Source organism: Tripterygium wilfordii, chromosome 16 (genome assembly GCF_013401445.1).
Source record: "Tripterygium wilfordii isolate XIE 37 chromosome 16, ASM1340144v1, whole genome shotgun sequence".
Classification (NCBI taxonomy): domain Eukaryota; kingdom Viridiplantae; phylum Streptophyta; class Magnoliopsida; order Celastrales; family Celastraceae; genus Tripterygium; species Tripterygium wilfordii.
Window position 1 is genome coordinate 4,028,114 of NC_052247.1, and position 20,867 is coordinate 4,048,980.

Here is a 20,867-nt window from a genome sequence, read left to right on the forward strand (position 1 = left end):
CGATGTTGTGAGAGGGTGTTGTCGGTATTTTTTGTCCCTTTGGAATATTTTAAGTTTTGTAATCGTAATACGTACTTTAAACAAGTATTTTGATTATATTATCAAGTTTCTTAGTAGTATTCTAGTATGCGTAATTAGATTACTATAACACCAAAAAAAAAATTAGATTACCATAACACCAAGGCTCTATTAGCGTAACAAACCTTGATAGGAATGGGAATCTCATTTCCATTGCAATAAGAATGTAACTAGAGAGTTATAGCTTGGTTGGTTGATTGACAAGGTGTGTAACTCTATTAAAGGTAAAGGTCACAAATCTACTCCCCATCAAAAACTTCCTCAGCGATATATTTTCGTTGGACTACCACGATAACAGGGGGTAAGCCCACTCATACCTATTGCCAAAGTTGTCACAAAGTGGCCCCTGAGCAAAGGGGTTCCCTTGAATATCCAAAAAAAAAATTGTAACCAAACCGACTTGATCTAAATGTCTTTCTAATAAAAACCTCGATTGTATATTTCACATGCTCGAAGTATGCATACTTGAGACAAATATGCAACTTTTAGATGAATTGCGTAACTCCCAAATTCTTGTTTACTAACTTTTTTTTCTTCTCTTCAACAAGATAATCGTGTATTTTTCACTCTTATGTAAATTTTAAAGCACGTGGGTCTTATGTGGTGCACTTAAATCACCCCCACTAGCAAGAATATAGCTTCACCCCAACTAGATACACCCTAGCAGGTGATTACTATTTTTATTTTTTTTTCGATTCTCTAGCATTCTTTGACTTTGATATACAAATAAAATACAAGCCAAGTTGTGTAGATCCAATAAGCTCATGTGATCTTCTTCTTCTAAAGTTATAGAAAAAACCAAGTGGTACTCGATCTCCTTCTATAAATTAAAACCCTAACCAAACTTGTTCATTTACATCACTCACACACACACAATAAACACCATACAAGAATTGAGTGTGAGTGTGTGATCTTTGAGAAATGGCTTCAAAGGCTGTAGCCTCAACCGCTCTTCTCCTCTTCCTTAACCTATTTTTCTTCACTTTTGCCAACTCCACTGATTGTCCACCTCCACAACCATCAAACAAATACGAGAAAAGCCCACCACCGCCAAAAAAACACCACAAAAGTCCACCACCGCCAAAGAAACACCACAAAAGCCCACCACCGCCTCCAAAACACTACAGCAGTCCACCACCTCACTACAGCAGCCCACCACCACCTCCACCACACTACAGCAGCCCACCACCACCACCTCACTACAGCAGCCCACCACCACCACCACCTCACTACAGCAGCCCACCACCTCCTCCACCACACAGCCCACCACCTCCACCACACAGCCCACCACCACCTCCACCTCACTACAGCAGCCCACCACCTCCTCCACCACACAGCCCACCACCTCCACCACACAGCCCACCACCACCTCCACCTCACTACAGCAGCCCACCACCTCCTCCACCACACAGCCCACCACCACCTCCACCTCACTACAGCAGCCCACCACCACCTCCACCACACAGCCCACCACCACCACCTCACTACAGCAGCCCACCACCTCCTCCACCACATAGCCCACCACCTCCACCACACAGCCCACCACCACCTCCACCACACAGCCCACCACCACCTCCACCTCACTACAGCAGCCCACCACCACCTTCACCTCACTACAGCAGCCCACCACCACCTCCACCACACAGCCCACCACCACCACCTCCACCTCACTACAGCAGCCCACCTCCACCTCCACCTCACTACAGCAGCCCACCACCACCTCCACCACACAGCCCACCACCACCACCTCACTACAGCAGCCCACCACCACCACCAAAGGCAACATGCCCAACAGATACCCTAAAGTTGGGTGCATGTGCTAATGTTTTGAAAGGGTTGCTAGGGATTGTGATTGGAACACCACCAGTTGAACCTTGTTGCAGCCTCATTGAGGGTTTAGTTGATCTTGAAGCTGCTCTTTGCCTTTGCACAGCCATTAAAGTTGATCTCGGTTTAATCCACCTTAATGTCCCCATTGATTTGAGCTTGGTTCTCAATGACTGTGGAAAGAGTCTTCCCTCTGGCTTCCAATGCCCTGCATAAACAAGGAATCGCTCAGAGAGTTTGCTTGATCCTGCTATTTTTTGTAGGATCAAGACCTTGTCCAATTGTTCATTAGGAGTGTTTGTTGGTGTCTAGCTAGCTATTGTAAACATTCCTTAATAATTATCATTTCTACTATGTGATGTGTACTACTCGTGCAAGTATTGTCCCAATGCAATAATAAAATGTGATGTGTACTACTCTTGTGAGTCTTGTCCTTTCTCGTAATATATGACTTGTTACGACGTCACTTAAGTGTATTTGGATTGAGAGATTTGGGGAAGAAAAATGAGGTTTCCTTCTAATTTCTTTGTTTGAATAGTTTATAAAAAAAATTGAAGTAAGGGATTTGAGAGGAAAATTTCTTTAAATTTTTTTTCAAATTCTTTCCTTTCAAAATGGAGTCATTTGGAAGGAAGTGATACTAATTAAGTTATTTAAAAGTTAAAAACTTATTTTACCCTTGTACGTAATACTTAAACATTAAAAGTAAGGATAAATTAGTAAATTAAATCATTTTTTTTCTTTTCTTTTTTTATCTATCCAAACCATAGTTTTTAAATCCGGACCAACCCACCGGTTCCACCGTGAAACCTGTGAACCGACTGCCTTAACGGTTTTTTTTGTATGAAAAGGACAGTTTTTGCATTGACCCATGATGAACCATAAATTAACCCGTGAAACTGTGTAATCTGTGACCCGACGATTTTAATGAAAACCGCTTGACAGTAAAATTACTTAAAAACACAAGACGTTTTATTTTTGTTAAGAAATTATAAGCCCCCATGTGTAATTTTATCTTCAATTCCAACCCCAAATTTGTCCTAAGCCGTCTCAGTGCCTCTCACGATCTCTCTCCACTTCTCACAGCGGCAACCACTAACCTGCAAGGCAACGACCTGCGTAGGCGAAGGTGGAGGTGGATGCAGCTCAGTGATGGTGAGCAAGCATAAGCGTGTGGGTAGGCGAGGCGAACCGAAGCCCTAGATCGGCAATGGAGAAGCCACAGATCCGGGCATGTAGAAAGGTGGAGAAGAAGAAGAGTAATGGACCCTCTTCTATTGAAAGCAATAGAGAAGCCATAGATCCGGGCACTAACTCAATTAGTAGAGAGGATTTGAAACACTCTCCCATTGATCTAGTTGTTGATTTTTGTCTTTCAACTTGATCTGAAAGATTGACTCGTCTCTCGGTCTTTGATTCTCTACTATCTAGAGTCTAGAAGACTCCATTGTAATATTTAAGATATTTTATAATATATCATGTACTCAATAGGACATCTCCATTATAATATATAATTATATATTGGACAATGGAGCCTCTAGAAGACTCCACTAACTATATAATTATATACTATATCATATAATCATATAATATACTATATATTATATAATGTGTATTATATATGTAGAAATGTTAAACGAAATGCATTATAAAAAATATAGCTTGAAAATATAACTATATATATACTATACTTATATATTATATAATATATAACTAAATATTTATTATTTTATTATTTATTAAAAACCCCTTGCTCAACCTCTATTATAACGGTTGAACCTCAAAACCCTTGACTGTTCAATCTTGACGGTTCGATGCGCGGGTTAGGTTTAAAAACTATGATCCAGGCATGAAAGAGGGAAATGTATTCTCCCTTCCATTCTCTTCCCTTCTCTTCCTTCCCCCAAATCCCTCAATCCAAACACACTCTTATAGTGTGCTTGGATTGAGGGATTTGGGGGGAAGGGAAGAGAAGGGGAGAGAAGGGAATGAATAATCTTTTTTCATGGTTGGATAGATAAAAAAGAAAAGAAAGAAATTTAGTTTAATTTATTAATTTATCCTTATTTTTATGTTAAAAGTGTTATGTACAAAGGTAAAATAAGTTTTTAACATATAAATAACTTAATTTGTCATCATTCCCTCCAAATGACTCTATTTTGGAGAGGAATAATTTTGAAAAAAATTTAATGACATCTTCCCTCCAATTCCCTTCAAATCACTCCCCTTGATTTTTTTATAAACTATTCAAACAAATGAATTGGAAGGAAACTATATTTTCCTTCTTTTCCCTTCCCCCCAAATCCCTCAATCCAGACACACTCTAACAATTTTTTGTTACCAGTCATCACTTAATATTCTAAAATGCAACAAAACACTCGGGGCTTTACCCAAAAAAAACAAAGTTTCACAAATCCATACAGGTTTTAGGGTGTATTTGGATTGAGAGATTTAGAGGGAAGGTAAATGAATGATTAATACATTTCTCACTCTCATGTTTGGATAGATAAAAAAAGAAAGGAAAGTAAAATGATTTAATTTACTATTTTATCCTTACCATTTATGTTTAAAAGTACTATGTATTATGGGTTTTTAAATTATAAACAACTTAATTAGTCATTTCTTCCCTCCAAATGACTCAATTTTGGAGAAGAATAATTTTGACAAAAATTTAATGAAATATTCCTCCCAAATTCAAATCCCCTCCTTTATTTTTTTATAAACTATCAAAACAAGAGAATTAGAAGGAAATTAACTCTCTTTCCCTTTTCTTCTCTTCCCTCCAAATCTCTCAATCCAAACACACTATTAAAATGAAATTTTCAATAGTTGCTTATATGAGAGGCAGAACATTGTGAACCAGATGCCACTGTGTCAATGATCTTTTCAAACTGTATGTATGCTTTGTTGGGGTTATGGTGATGGGTTCACCCTAAAAGCAATAGCTATATATGCCTCAAACATGAGATTTTGCAATGGATAGGTACTCTCATGGTCACGCCCAGAGAGAGTTGGCTATACTCAGTCGCCCATTTCCACACTTAAAAATATTGCTTTCTCTGAATTAAGCAATTTAGTAATTTTAAAAGGGAAAAAAAGAAAACAAAGGGTATGTTCAAAAGAAATAAACTTATTCTTTATCATAACCCAAAAGATACTCTCTTCTATGATATAATAATCAAATACCCATCAAAAAAAAAAAGAAAAAAAAAACAACAACAAAATATAACTGAAAGACAGCAGAATTAATCTCCTAACGTTCTCTTATGATCCTTCCTAGTCTCCTACTTAACAAAAATGAAGAAAATAGGACTAAAACATCAAGCATCATAAAATCAAATATCATGCAAAAATCAGAACAAACAGAGCTGCAGTAAGAATGGCAATGGCAGTCACAGTTGGAACAGAAATAGCAGCCAATGCAGCAACACTGCTAGTCGTTGTGAGAGAGCCAGTATCGTTCCCCGGTTGAGGCGGAGGGCTCTCTATCTGCAAAACCTTGATGATCATCTTCTGCCCTCTCTCACAATGCCCATCAACCCCGCTAATGAAATAGAACAATCCTGGCCTGTCCAATGTGAAGACTGTATCATCATTGTTGGAGAAGAACAATGGATGAGACGATCGACACTTTTCATACTCCTCCTCAGTCACAACCAGTACTGAATCCTTCTTGTATTTGAAATCTAACATTCATAATCCAAAACAATGAATTATACGATGACACTCAATTTGGTATACAATGAATTAACTAACCCATTTGGTTTCAATGTAGTGCAAATATTGTGATAGGAATCCTATTACGCGTGATCGGAATACCAAGTTTTGACTGGTATTGTCATGTGATGTGAATACAATCATGCACCATTACAATACAAAGGTAACCAATCGGGTCATAAGTATACTTACGGACAGTGTCGTCGACTTTGAATCTGTTTTTGGATGCCCATTGATTGTACTCTTGTTCATTCCTTGATTTGGGAATACCCCAGGTGCCATTAACTCCACCAACTAAGAATTCAGTGGCAGTTGCAGCACAAAAATGGAGGACCAGCATCAAAAACCCTAATTTGAACAGAGAAGCCATTTTTAGAGAGGGAGCTCTATAGCTTATAGTTGTTTGCTTTGCAATGTGAGAATTAGTGGACAAAAATGAGTCCACTTAGTTTGGCTTGGAAGGGGAAGTGAGGGTTTTGAAGTGAACGTTGATGTGGTTGAGATAAAAATGGAGAAGAATCAGGAGGTAGTGGAGTTTTGGGAAGTAAGTTATTCCTCTTTGACTTGGTGTTTTCAAAATTTTATTTTCCTTTTTCAAAAAATGACTGCTTTTATATATATATACACACACAGACACACACACATATATATATATATATATGTCAAAAGGACTGCATTGGTTTTGAGATTGAACATTATATTAATTTTGTCCAATTTTCAATGACTTTAGGGAGTAATTGTTAGGGTAGTCCATGATACAAAATACACAGTTCATTTGGAAAAACGAGCACAGTGAAATACATGTCGCTCAACCAAAGAAAGGGGATGGAGAGTTGACCAAAGTGAGTACTTCATATTTTTCGAGAGATCTCCTCGAAATCTAAGGTATGGCTATCGAAATCGTGAGCATCGGCATGTAGGTTCCAGATCCAAAGTGGTTTGGCCAATAGTGAGCCCATAAATATATTGGACGGCGATATGGACGGGGGTTTCGAGGAACACAAACAACACTTGGTTTTTTTTTTTTTCTTCTTTCTAAATTTGAAGAGTATCGATAATAAAAAAAGTTAAGGATCTCAGTAAATGAGATCTAAATTATCCCAGTAATCAATTTTGATCATTGATTGATGTAAGTGTAGGGGCTCACAAAATATGATGCACATCAATCAAGGGACATAATTGATTACTAGGATGACTGAGGTTCCTATCACTTCTGATCTGAAATAACTAGTGAATAACAACTCTATTGTACCGCAATTGGTGCATTGGTCTTTGCATGCTAATGCCTTTTGTTAGTTGCTTCTACTATCACAAAGCTGCTCCAAAATTGGTGCTAGATTATCTCTAAATTAGGAAGGTAAAAAGAAAAAAAAAAACATTTTAATATTTTACTATTATATGGACCAAATTTGTATTAGGTCCAAATCTACCCCGACGGTCCAAAAAATTATCGGTCTAAGGTCTCGAAGGACGTAGCCACGTAGGTGGACACACAAATATATTAGGCCCACAAACTTAGAAAGTCCAGCCCGTGATTTTCTGTGACTGATTATGGGCCAATAGGTCCAAAAGAGCCTAGTAGCCCAGCTTGCTTTTTCCAGGCCTTGAAAATTCTATTGCCCATAGATTGGGTCTGAACATAATTCTAAGCCCAAAACGTTTTTCGGGTTCTGGCCTTTCTTGTTGGCTTTAATTTTAAGGCGGGCGTAGCCTTAACTTTAGTATATTTGACCTAGGCATAAGATTACGTTAATTATTGTTTACGTTAATCCACCTCCTCCCCTTTGTTTTCCTTCTTTGTCGTGGAACAGTATTAGTATGCTTGCCAAATATCTCTTCTTGTTCTACTTGTGATTTTGTCGATTGACAACATCAGTGCGACATTGAATAAAATTATGTTGATTGTCGATTTCTTTCGATCTACACCCGGATCTGCTTTCGTTTCTAGATACAAGGTTGTTGTTTCAATCCAATCTTAGTGCAATAACAAGAGTCCTCTATTTATTTTGTATATTTTTATTTTTTCTCTTTAGAGTCGGATATTATACTTGGTGTAGTATCTCCGATGTTTGTTGGTACCGGTAGGTGTTTAGTTTTTTTTGTTTGTTATTGGGTATTGTCTTGATAAGTTTCGTCTACCCATTGGGTGGCGAAAATTACCACATGATGTGGTACTTTGTATTAGGTTTTACTAATGCAATGCAATTAGGTCTTTCAACCTTTCAAATAAAACAAAAGTAAAACTGAAGACAAGGAAAAAAAAAGAGGCCACATAATCATAGCATCTTCCACCACAAAAATCATGCATAATAAATTTTCATAATTTGGTTCCTTTTTTATTTCCATTACTTAGAAGGAATTGTCTATAAGAACCTACTTAAGTAATTATGACCAATTCATATAATTATATCTTACTCAACTCTAAAGTTTGATTATTTGATCCCTCTCTCAATTAAATTAATTGACAAGTAAAAAAAATGTTAATTTTTTTTATTTGTTATTTGCATTTGAAAACTATTTTGGAATATGGTTGGCCCACATAAGAGGTAATTCATGCTTAACGTTAATGGATACATTGATGTCTATCATGATTGGGCTAATAATAGATTTAGTTTGGCTATTGAACTTATATTATTGCCTAGTAAATGAATTATGATTTCAGTTGGATCACAAAGTTATTATATAGGCTTGATTTGGTATTGGTCATAATTTTTGGCGCCACCCTCAGGAAGGCATGTACCAAATATTATATAATTGCTTAGTACGTGTGAGACAAGAGAATAACGCACCGTGGTCGACGGGATCAGGGGAATGCCTCTCCCGGATTCGGTCGGTATGCTACCATTTCAATTTTGACCTGAAAAGAATAAAAATGAAACTATAATGCTACAAATTCTTAATTTATGATTCTCATTTTACCCCTAATCCATGTGACATAAGAGATATTCATTGATTATAAACATACTTGTAGGGCCCGTTAACACCCAACGCTTCATATGAATTTTGGGGTGGGTGGCAAAAAATCGATTGCAAGTAGGTTTCGGGTCGGACAACAGTACGTGTTTACAAAATATTTACATGTCTGGACCTTAACCTGGATTGGATTTCGAACGTACTTAATTGACAAAATCCGGATCGGTTTAAATCCAGACAATAATCTAATCCAGATTAGGGTCCGAACAAATAAAGTAGACAAGATTTCTATGTTTGGCCCCAAACCCCTTTTTGAACCGGACAAAAATTGTGTATTTTGACTCGAATTTCGGACATATCACTTATGTTAAACTTGATTTAATCTGAGTTTGATAAATTCAATTATTCGAACAGGACACAATTTTGTCACCCCTAGATAAACAGGGTCTCAAGCAATTTTCAAATGAAAAAAGAGAGACAAATTTTTATATTTTAGCCTTTTCTTATTTTGAAAAAAGAAAGAACAAATATTTGATTATGTAATTATTAAAAAAGGGGATTTTTCCCTTGCAAATGCAGTGTGAGATTTCTAGGTGGACCCTACAGCTTCTCATTAACTGATAGCTTGTGACCTCCAAGAGACGTTCAATTAATGTGGAGCGTTATATATTAAGTGAGTCATACATCTATGTTTATAATCAATGATTATGTTATACTGTCTGTAAAAAATAAAATGACAATTTTATACACCATTGATATAAAGATTTTTTTTTTAGATCATATTTTGAGTGGACTTAGGATTATTACTGTTTTGACCGTTACAAACAATCATTTTTTAAATCCCCATTTCGAAAAAGTGCTTCTAAGACCTCCTCCGATTACTCATTACTAACCGTCAGATCAGTTCTATATCAATGGCATCATTCTCTCCCAAATTATCTCCCCAACTCGTCTAAATCCGATCTTCCCTCTCTTTCCAATTCTTTCGCATACCCGCCCTTCGACCGGTCTTTAGTGCTCATCTTAATAAAAAATCTCAACTTTCCAGGAAAAATTTAATCTTTCTTGCGTTCTGAGCCGTTTTTCCCATCCGGGTTCGAGAGGAAACCTATATGGGCATGTTTGGTTGCTGAGAAAACTTTAGAATGCCAGTGTCAACTAGGTCTCAAGCTATCAATCATGAACAAAATGGCCCAAGAGCAGACCATGGGAGTCTTCACTTGAGAAATCCACACCATGGCTTGAAAGAGAAGATGAAAGCTTTGTCTTCACTGTCTGAGCAGCAAAAGAAAGCTTCTTCAGGTCTCAAGAATCCGTCCCCGAAGCCTGAAGACAAGAGATTCTCAACACATCCAAGCGTGGATCTACTCAGTTCTTGCAAAAGAGAAGAAAAAGATTTAAAAGACTCAAAATCATATGCCCTGAAAGAAAACAACATGCCCACAAATCCTTCAATGGCTAATTCTACAGTAAAAAGAACCTTTGTGTTGCCTCTGCCTCCTATTGATGATGCTAAGGAGAACGTGGTGGTGGGTTCAGATCGGATTATTGGCTTTCCATCTTGCACAAAAAGGGCAGATGTTTCAAGTACATTGGCAAGAAAGCTACCAATGGAAGGTTTGGGGAACCAGGCGGAACCAAGAGGAATCAATCAAAATGGGTCTAAGATTGTGCAAGAAACAGAGAAATTAGAGGCTGTTTCGAACAAAAATGGGACCGGGGAGAGCCGGATTCTTGTGTTTGTGAGGCTTAGGCCAATGGACAAGAAGGAGAAGGAAGCAGGTTCGAGGTGTTGTGTCAGGATTGTGAAAGGGAGAGACGTTTATTTGACAGAATTTGCCAATGAGAATGACTATCTTAGGCTAAAGAGGCTCCGTGGGCGGCACTTCACATTTGATGCGTCCTTTCCAGATTCCACTCCTCAACATGAAGTTTATTCCAAAACGTGAGTGTCTGAACTTAAGCCTCAGTTTGCTATTTTGTTGAGATACTGTAATTGAATGGTTAAAAATGGTAAATAACTCTCATGCACAAGGCTCCGGCAGACTTTATCCCATATAATATGTAGAAAGACTGATTTTCTCAAATTTTAATGTGCCTTGCAACACAAGTTTATAAAATTTGCTGCTCTATTGTTAACTTTTATGTATCTTGCTTTGTGTTTCGAAAATAAACCAATATTATGTGCTTGAGTGCGTGTAGACATTGAAAATAATCTCGGGTCTCTTCTTATTTCAGTGCACTGCATTTTTTCCTTGAAAATTACTCCTTTTAGGGCTGCATTTGTTGAAAAACTGCATGTAACAGAAACGTGAATGCTCCGTTGGATGTGTGGCAATACGAGGAAATATAAGATAAGAAATCATATTATTAGATGTAAGGTAGGGGTAACACGAATTGAAGATAAGTTGGGAGAAAACCTTTTAAGATGGTATGTGTATGTACAACGTAGAGATAACGGTGAGGAGAATCGAGAAAATTTGTATAGGAGAAAGTAGGCAACGATTAGGAAAACCTAAAAAGATATGACTTGAAGTAGTAAGAAAGGATATGGATTCAATAGGAGTTGATGAAATTATAATCATAGATAAAAATGAATGACGGAAATGAATACACGTAGTCTGTTCCCGTTTATTTTCTCATAGACCCGATTCTAAACTTTTGGGATAAAGATTCGGATGATGATGATGATAGTGACTGAGAAAATGAGAGAATGAAATTTTTAAAAAAGTACGGTTCTCGCAAATCTTAAAGTTCAGTCCTTGAAAGTAAATGACAATCAATATCAATGATCCAATTATAGTGATATAATCTAGTAACTGAGAAGAAGTTTCTTTCTTTGGACAGTGAAAGGGTCAGTAAATTTACTTAGAATAGGCAGCGGTTAATGTTGCTTGAAATATAGAAGTTACATATTGGAGTCTTTGAAGATTCCTGGTCCCATATGTTCTGCCTTTTTTTTGTTGGTATGTTAATGTTCGGACGCTTCTTGGCAAACATTCGCCAAGAACAGAAAATACTGATTCTATGCGATTCGGTTTTACTTTTAATGAGTTCCAAATTCCAATACAAAAATCTGCACTTAGTTTTGTAATTTAATAGAAAGCAGTCAATAAGAGAAGAACTAACAGCAACTATATCTCATCATCTTAATTTAGGACTGCGGAGCTTGTTGAAGCAGTTCTGCATGGTAGGAATGGGTCGGTGTTCTGCTACGGTGCCACAGGAGCTGGAAAAACTTATACAATGTTGGGTACCGTTGAGAATCCAGGTGTCATGGTTTTGGCAATGAAGGATCTCTTCACCAAAATTAGGCAGAGGAGTTGCGATGGAAACCATGTCGTTCATCTCTCCTATCTTGAGGTTTATAATGAAACTATCAGAGATTTGCTCTCTCCTGGAAGGCCCCTACTCCTCAGAGAAGATAAACAGGTCTTTTGAAAATTCAAATGCCATGGAGAATGATTTGATAGTTTGTATTAGTTTTATTTATTTTTTATGTTGGAATTGTGACATCTTGAACGAATGATAAGTAATTCTATGGTGTTCATACGTATGACAGGGGATCATGGCAGCAGCAGGTCTTACAAAGTATAGAGCATATTCAACAGATGAGGTAATGTTCCTTTTTCTCTATTCACTATTTGGAAGGCTACATGGTTGTTTGAATGAATCTTAGGGGAAATTATACTTCTGTTCTGTTAATGGCAGGCAATGGCGCTGCTTCAACAAGGAAACCAAAACCGAACCACTGAACCAACTCGTGTCAACGAGACATCCTCACGTTCCCATGCTATTCTGCAGGTAGTTATATGTTTTTTCTTTTTCTTCCCATAAAAATTCTTCCTGTTGTTTACTTTCTTCTCCATTCTTGATATCGTTCAATTAGGTGGTACTTGAATACCGAGTCAAGGACGCGTCCATGAACATTGTCAATAGAGTGGGAAAGCTTTCACTGATTGATCTTGCTGGTTCAGAAAGAGCGCTGGCCACTGATCAGAGAACTCTTAGATCACTTGAGGGAGCAAGCATAAATCGGTCACTCCTTGCGTTAAGTAGCTGCATCAATGCTCTTGTTGAAGGGAAGAAACATATACCCTACAGAAACTCAAAGCTTACTCAACTTCTCAAGGACTCATTGGGGGGAGCTTGCAACACTGTTATGATTGCTAATATCAGTCCAAGTAATCTCTCATTTGGAGAAACTCAAAACACATTGCACTGGGCCAATCGTGCCAAGGAGATCCGGACCAAGGTTCCGTCTCTCAACTTCTCATTACCACAAATTCTAATATACTTGTGTTGTCTTGTCAAGTTTGATTCAAAAAAATTTGCCATGGTGCCTTCACTACTGTCATATATCTTTACACTTCCAAATGTTCCATTTTTGAACATTTCTGACTTCTTTTGTACACAACTGCAGGCAAGTGAGGCAAATGAGGAGATACAAAGACTACCTGAATTTGAAACTGATCAGGCCAAACTCTTACTGGAATTGCAAAAACAGAATCGCGAATTGCGCGCATTATTGGCACGCCAACAACAAAAGCTGCGGACTGTCCAAGCACAATGCTTGGCTGCAAATTCCTCTCCAACCCATTCTTCAGTCACATCTGTCTTAACTCCTCCGCCCACTGCCCAACCTAATGAAAAACGAAGAGCTAGACCATCTTTCTTAACTGCTAACTGTTTCACGCCAGAATCCATGAAAAAGGGAGCGGAGGAAGCAGTTAGAGAACTTAGGCAGAATGTGAAAGCATTGGAGGGAGAGATTGCGAGAATGAAGAAACATCACGCGTTGCAGCTAAAGAAGAAGGATGAACTTATTCGTGAGCTCTCACGAAAGAGCAACAAACCATCAGTAGGATGTGGATTGGAAGGGGCAAAAGGGATAGTAACAAGGGCTAGCTTGCGCCCGAAGGAAGTAGATACTGGAGAACTGAAGAGCCCTAGTTACCGGTTTCGATCACCAGACCCAACTGCAAAGAAACGAAGCTTTTGGGACATAACAACTGCCAATAGCCCATCAGTTAGTACATTAAAGGGGAGAAAAACCAGAAGTCATGTTAATCCAGAACCTGCTGCAGCTGCCTCCATGCTTCAGGTATTGTGATTTTATTTACTCGTTGTTCCAGAGCAAAGAAAAGGCTGGTTCCTGTATAGTCCCTCATAAAAGAGATGCCCTGAAGAGCTCCTAATGATTCCCATCTCTCTTCCCTCTTGGGTACTCATAGGCCTCTCTTTGTCTCTTTTACTATATTGTTTACATATGAGCTTGTTTTCTTCTGCAACTGATGCAGCTTGCATATCCATGTTTCTGGTTTATGTTCATGTTTGGACCCCACGTTACATATTACATCACTCAGCCGGGGTTTTGATGCAGCGCGATGTGGTGGAAATAACACCTACTTGGACATCATATTTAAAGCTTCAATACTTGATTTGAGTAAATTTCAAAGAATTGGGAAAAGACTCGTCTCTTAATTTTTATAAAATCAAAATAGAAATCAGGTTACAACAGTAAATGGAACAAATCGTAATCAAACCCTACACAATTTTAACGGGAAACAAATACTTAAAAAAGTTAATAAATAAAATTACTCCTAATTAAAAAAAGATACTTGACTATTTAAAAAATAATGCTAGTTAGTTCACAAACAATAGACTTCCTAAAGTACCAAAATAAAATATTTATCAGAAATATTTACATATGTATCATTCTCCCCTTGTTGGAGAAAACTCGACCTCGAGTTTAGAAAACCTCTTGACTTCTTGATCACCACCCGTGTACCCAACATACAAAACCACCTTGCATTCTTGAATAAGTTTAGAAATAATATTAACAAAAAGTTCTCTCCATGTGGTTCTTCAAGTATTTCTGGAATAACAAAATCAACGAATTCAACAGACACCAAATGATCATCGGGATTTGGTACATGAATGATGTTACATTTATCGTCCATTAATTTTTCTTTAAGCTCTTCTTGTACCAAAAAATCTTATTCATCTAGATAAATATAAAAAATTGGCTCACCTTGTTTATCCGCAAACTCCAAGAAGCGTTTGGTTAAACCTATCACTTCCTTGGATCCAATCCTTTCTCAATCTCCAAATAACTGTCATAGACTGGTAACTCTGCCTCCCACTGCCTTGGATTAGGATTTCTAACTTGTCTCCTTTCCCTTGTCCCAAAAAGGGTTGTGAAGACTTCGTCAGACTCGGCCTCATTTGCCTCTTGCAGATTCGGTGGTGGTTTTGTTGGTGGAGATGCAGCTCGGCCTCTAGCCATTGCGCAAACAACTCCAACTGTCTCATAAAGCGACCTTCTAAGTTCCATTTGTTCGAAGCGTTGATCTAGATATGCATCCTCCCTTGCATACACCTTCTCCAAAGTTGCTTGCTTTCTGGCAGCATGTCTAGGAATGCGCATAGCTCCAATATTAACTGATGCAGCGCAATGTAATGGAAAGAACATTGATTCGACACACGAATATCAAGAACAAGTCTACTTAAATTTGTTGATTCGACACATGAATACCAGATTTAAGGCTTTAATATTTTGTTGATTCGAATGAATACCAAAGAATTGAAAAAAAATTGTCGTCTCTTAATTTTTATAAAATCAAAGCTGAAATCCCTCAATGAGGTTACAACAGTAAATGGAACGAAACCCTAATCAAACCCTACACAATTTTAACGGAAAACAAATACTTAAAAAAGTTAATAAATAAAATTACTCCTAATAAAAAAAATACTTAACTACTAAAAAATAATGCTCATTAGTTCACAAACAATAAACTTATTAAAATACCAAAATAAATTTTTTATCATAAATATTTCCATCGGTATTAGTTTTTGCTCGTCAAAGGTGTTGATCCTTTAAAGTAGCAAGATTAGGAGGAGGAGGATCAGGGTAAAAGGCAAGGAGACAATTCCATTATGTTATCTACCCAGATTTCTTCCTGAGATAATATTACTTCTGCTCAAATTCAAAGAAAAAAATCATTACTTGGTAGGTATTCGTTTTTTCATTACTTGCATCATCATCATCAATCGAGCCTTTATCCCAAAAGTTTGGGGTCGGTTACATGAGTCTATGAGAACATCACCGAAAATCCACCACATGTATTTGTTTTTTCCATTTGGGATGCAGAAACCAAGTCCCGCAAGAGAGATTGTGTTGTTCTTGTAAGCTTGGATTGTTAATAGTAAGAATGCATTCTTTCCGGTACTTGCCAAATCCAAGCTTTTAGGGCTATAATTGTTTATATATATAGATATCATAACGGAAAAGCCACTACAAGAAATCGGGCTTCTACTTGCGAAACTATACCTGCACTTTCGTTTGAACACAAGTCCAAAATCTTGTACCCGCGGTTTACTTAACCATAGGTGATTCTCTTAAAATAGCCCGCGAGTTTTAACGAGCGCACAAATATTGTTATATAGGGTTGTAGAGGAATTTATATTATTACTTTATGAGACATGTAGAAATAAATATTACTTATTAAGATAACTAACCCAACTTTACATTATAGCTAACGATGACAACAAGATTGCCTTGTTTAGGCAACATGTACATATAAATCCCTTTGGCAATATCACTTATGATAATATGCTTCTTAATTAAAACAGCAATAGTGTCTACTTTGCAATCTGGCTCTTGGTCTCCTAATCACAAAAATCATTAAGATTATGACATTATCAAACAAATCCACCAAATTATGGTACCTAATCATAACGTGTGGTCTACATGCATGCCCTAAATGTAATTGTTATATTGTATTTCAATTAAAAATCAACGGTCTTAAAAAATATAGTTCAAAATTTTGTAGCTCTTTTCATCCGTATACGAGTCGCTGCTTGTTAGGGTTTTCGTCTCCCGATATTGAGAGCGCCGCTCTTCCTCTGTGGAAGAATTATGGATTCCATCCTACATTCTATGAAAAATTTTGCTCTAACAACGGTTGAGGAAGAGACCATTTTATTGTATTATTCCAAAATTGTAGAAAATCTCCACGCAGGTTGGTGTAATCTCATCGAGAAACTCCTTTCCCATCGGATTGCAAACAAAACAGTCGTGGGTCTCTTGCTACGGTAAGCATGGGGGCAAGGGGAAGCGCTCAAAATAGTGAATATGGGGGTACAAATCTATTTGAATTCATCTTTTCCAACGAGATGTCACTGGTACATACGTTGAACGATGCACCGTGGTATTTTGACAATCATTTGATGGTCCTGAAAACTAGAAATCATAAACCTTTTTCAATGATTGCATTATCTCCAAAATTAGTTGTTTGGACTCCATTTGGTTCAGCAAGAACATATGCATCAATTGAATGGAAAATGTATGGTGGTTAAGTGGGGATTAAATATCACATTGGACTTCCAATGTTGCACCAACACATGAAAGGGATTCCCTAGCTAGTTTTCAATTCTCAGATGTCTTTTTGTTGATGGAACCTTTATAGTTCATAAAAAATAGGAATCTTGTTCCTAAATTGGATGACAAAACAAAGAAAATCATCAATAACACTACAAAATGATATCTAACACCACCATTCCCCACAAACTAAGACACCTCAATTATGAAAATTAAAATCTTTGTGAATTAATTTAGTCCCAAATTGAGCTTCTTTCTTGGCAATAATTTGGAGCAGGGAATGTTTGTGAGGAATGTTTCCAACAAAAAAGGGGTTGTTTGTCCATATCCCTACTGAAATCAGGATTAACTAATACAAAAATAAAGTATTGGGTCGAATTCTTATTTGGTGTTAAGATAATAATTATGACATCAGTTATGATTGTCATTTGAGTAAATTCTTTGGCCTTTGACATTCATGTTAAATAGGAATGTTTAAAAAAAATCGTCAAAATCGAAGCCGATAGGTCGATTTTTTTTTTAAAAAAGTCTACACATTTCTCTATTAAAAATTGAATTGAACCGAAAAAATCGACCGCTCGATCATGAATAGATGATAAAAATGCCTCCTCGAGTTTTGTGCCAAAACCTAATCATAACACCCCCTAGGTATAACCCACAAGCCACCAGCTTTCCTCTTTTATTTCTTTTTTTTTTCTTTCAAAGTATATATAAAAAGCCTTGAAATAGGACACTTACGAAATGACCAAAATACCCATGTAGAGAATGGTAGTTGTATGTTACTATTGTGAGTAGATATGTCATATTAGCAGAACATGATAACATGATATTAGGACTTAGGAGGTTCAAATTTAAGTAAATAATCAAAATAGCAAACGTGAAAAAAGCAGTCAAAAGAATTGGGAAAGCCCCAATTCAGCTGTCACATGTGTAATATATAATTTTTGCCTTTGATGACTTCTATGATTAGGGCTTCAATAAATATTTCTTGGGATCACTCCACACAGATTTATGCACCAAAAACAATAATTGGAACATCTCATACTTTTAAGTTTTTAGACCAAATTTATTGTGTAGAACATAAATAACAAAGCATCCCTAGCTAAATAGGAAATTGAAGCACCAAAAGCAATAATTGGAACATTTCACACTTTTAGACCAAATTTCTTCTGCAGAACATATTTAGCAAGGCATCCTAGCTAAACAGGAAATTAAAAAGAAAAGGTAATAGGAGTGAAATGAAAAGAAACATACATTATCATATTCATCAACTCAGCTTTTCTAATGGATGAGGTCAAGATTAGAAGTTCGAACCAACTAAGAATATTTTTTTTTAGAGTTTTCTTGGTTTCGTGGATCTGCCCACTTTCAGAGAGGGGTTAGGAGTTTCATTTCACCCACATGGGTTTTAGCACAGTCTTATTTGTCGTCAGCGTGGTGCGGACTATTCTAGTGGCCCGATGGATGAGCTCAAGATTAGAAGTTCGAACCAACTAAGAGTATTTTTTTTTTTGGAATTTTCTTGGTTTCGTGGATCTGCCCACTTTTAGAGAGGGGTTAGGAGTTTCATTTCACCCACATGGGTTTTAGCACAGTCTTATTTGTCGTCAGCGTGGTGCGGACTATTCTAGTGGCCCGATATTTATGCCCACTCAACTGTTCGCAGGGCATGCTGGACCGATGGTTCCTTGGTCGCAAAAAACAACTCAATTTCCTTTAAAAAGAGAGATAAAAGAACAAAAGCCACAAATGAAAGCAAATGAGAACATGGAGATGGTTATGATGCCGTTATGTTATTGTGTCTTCCTCTACTCTAATACAAGGGGAATGACATGATAGCATAATAACATAGCAAGAAAGACCACCTTTTCCTTCTTCTTTTTGTTTAAGTTTTAGCATAACATAATGATCAATTCACTGCGATTAAGAATGTACGATTAAGGATAAAAAATAATCACTGTGATTTTGTCATTATTTTCTTGATAAAAGGTAAAGGAATTTATGATTAAGAATCAAAGAAATATCAATGGAGATAAACCAAAATTCAATGAGCATGATGATTGCATTTGCCTCCATTTCTCATCATTTAAAACAAAAAGATTGAGGAAAAAAACTGTACATGTACTCCTTGATAACCCCACCTCCCATTCATGTTTCATATCACTTTGTAATGTATTGCCCCCTCCACCTACTACTATCAAGACCCACCTCCCATTTTCTCAACAGGAGAGTGAGAAAGAAAAAGAAAGAAAACATCAAAGTTCAAGATCTAAACTTTCTAGCTATAAGATCTATATAACCCATAAAATCCTGGTTGATCAAACTCTAAGCAAGTAGATACTAAGTTCAGGAGTTCCATTGCTATCAGGATTCATCATGTAAAAAGCTTCAGAATCTCTAGACCCAACAATTCTTTCAAACTTAGCTCTCATGTACATAACCTCACCATCATCAGCTTCATGATCCCCAGCGGCAGGCAAAACACCTGCTCCCATTGAAATTGGCTCCACAGCTTTCAAAATCTTCAACTCCTTTGGTCCACATTCCCTCCTTGTAGCAAACCCAGATTTCTTGCCATTGCAGTAAGTCCTCCACATTGGCTCTTCTAGCAATCTCACTGCTGCCTTGTTGTTCTTTTCTTCTTCCTTGATCTCTGCTTTGTCACACTCCAATGCAATTCTCACTAACCCTGATGCCATTTCCTTAACCAAGCCACTGATTGGTGTTGCTAGCTCAATAAGAAAAGCTGGTGGTGAATTGGGTTCCTTCTGAAAGGCAAAGTGAACATGGCCGCGGCGGTTCCCGAATAGGGTACCAACGACTCTAGATCCGAGACTGAGTGACTGTGACCGATTCCTACCAAGCGCAGCAAGAGCCAGCCGGAGCCGAGAAACTGCAAGAGCAGGCAGTCTCTTCTTTGGAGTTTGCATTGAAAGATTGCTCTTGGGATGCTCCTCCTTTTTCTCCTCGGACTTGAAGGTTGGAACCTCATCATCAGAGCCAACCTTGTTGGTCCAGTGGAAGTGTCTCTTAGAGGAAGAAGAAGAGTACTGAGAGGATGTAGCCATGACAAGCTTTGAAAGCAAAAATCACTAGGAAGTAGCTAGGAAGGCAACTCCTTATAGATGGTGGGTTGGTTGAGACTTGAGAGAGGAGAGATTCTGGTCTCTTCCACTCTATTTAATTGTAGTAGGGCTTCAATTTTAGTTCTTGTTTGTAGTCCTTTGTTATTTGTAGTGCAAGAGAATCCTGACAAAAGAAACATTGGGTGCCCCACAAACTGATTTAGCAAGCTGAAAGAGGTAGAAAAGAAAGGAATCTAAGGGAACAACCAAGTGTGTAATTTCACTTTCTTGTGGGACAAGGGAGGCAGAGAGATTTGCTTGACGAATGCTTTTGGCCTGAATCCATAAACAGTATGAGAATGGACAACCAAACAAGCCATCACCATTCACACCAAGACATGCTCAGGGCACATTGTTCAGTATCTGTCTACATGTAATATGTCTCGGAGCGTACGATAAAGTTGACTGTGTAACTCCTTGAAAATGCAGAAGGTTGCAAGTTTAATTCTCACTTCAGCAATTTCCACATTATTTCTTGTAGAGACTTCAGCCCAATATTTTCTGTCGTCAACGTAGAGCAGACAGGATTGACGGTCCGAGTTTTGAGTTGACTCAATTGTCTGATAGACATATCGAAATAGAGAATGCTCGGTTATCCAAAAAGAATTTAAAATAGAGAATTCTCGATTATAAAAAAAATCATGGGTATAAGGTAATGTGATGGTGAACCAAAACGAGCTTCAAAATTCTCATCCCCACTGGGGGCACACCAACCTGCGAATTGACAACTTATTGTCTATGGGACCGCACCATCCATTTTGTTTACATTGACAAATCACTGGAACAGTGGTCACACCACCTTCAGTGGTGGTCCCACGACATAA

At 37.6% G+C, this 20,867-nt stretch overlaps 4 protein-coding genes across 4 annotated transcripts; 2 read left to right on the forward strand and 2 right to left on the reverse strand.

Annotated features, from left to right (window-relative positions):
- Nucleotides 1–1,356: 1,356 nt before the first annotated feature.
- LOC119980689 (pollen-specific leucine-rich repeat extensin-like protein 3) lies at nucleotides 1,357–2,371 on the forward strand (the record flags this gene model as incomplete). Its single annotated transcript, XM_038823485.1, has 2 exons — nucleotides 1,357–1,594; nucleotides 1,691–2,371. Coding segments are annotated over 2 exons (669 nt in total), but the record flags the coding sequence as incomplete, so codon positions are not given.
- A 2,876-nt stretch (nucleotides 2,372–5,247) lies between these two features.
- Nucleotides 5,248–5,992, reverse strand: LOC119980690 (early nodulin-like protein 1). Its single transcript, XM_038823486.1, has 2 exons — nucleotides 5,815–5,992; nucleotides 5,248–5,591 (listed from the first exon to the last, which is right to left on the reverse strand). The coding sequence occupies exons 1-2, from the start codon at nucleotides 5,990–5,992 to the stop codon at nucleotides 5,248–5,250; spliced, it is 522 nt and encodes a 173-aa protein (XP_038679414.1).
- A 3,504-nt stretch (nucleotides 5,993–9,496) lies between these two features.
- LOC119981372 (kinesin-like protein KIN-8A) lies at nucleotides 9,497–13,884 on the forward strand. The gene is made up of 6 exons (XM_038824464.1): nucleotides 9,497–10,480; nucleotides 11,694–11,967; nucleotides 12,098–12,151; nucleotides 12,247–12,339; nucleotides 12,425–12,790; nucleotides 12,959–13,884. The coding sequence occupies exons 1-6, from the start codon at nucleotides 9,681–9,683 to the stop codon at nucleotides 13,646–13,648; spliced, it is 2,277 nt and encodes a 758-aa protein (XP_038680392.1). The 5' UTR covers nucleotides 9,497–9,680; the 3' UTR covers nucleotides 13,649–13,884.
- A 5,110-nt stretch (nucleotides 13,885–18,994) lies between these two features.
- Nucleotides 18,995–20,452, reverse strand: LOC119981401 (protein MIZU-KUSSEI 1-like). Its single transcript, XM_038824493.1, has one exon. It carries the CDS (start codon nucleotides 19,984–19,986, stop codon nucleotides 19,237–19,239), a length of 750 nt encoding a protein of 249 aa, XP_038680421.1. The 5' UTR covers nucleotides 19,987–20,452; the 3' UTR covers nucleotides 18,995–19,236.
- Nucleotides 20,453–20,867: the final 415 nt, after the last annotated feature.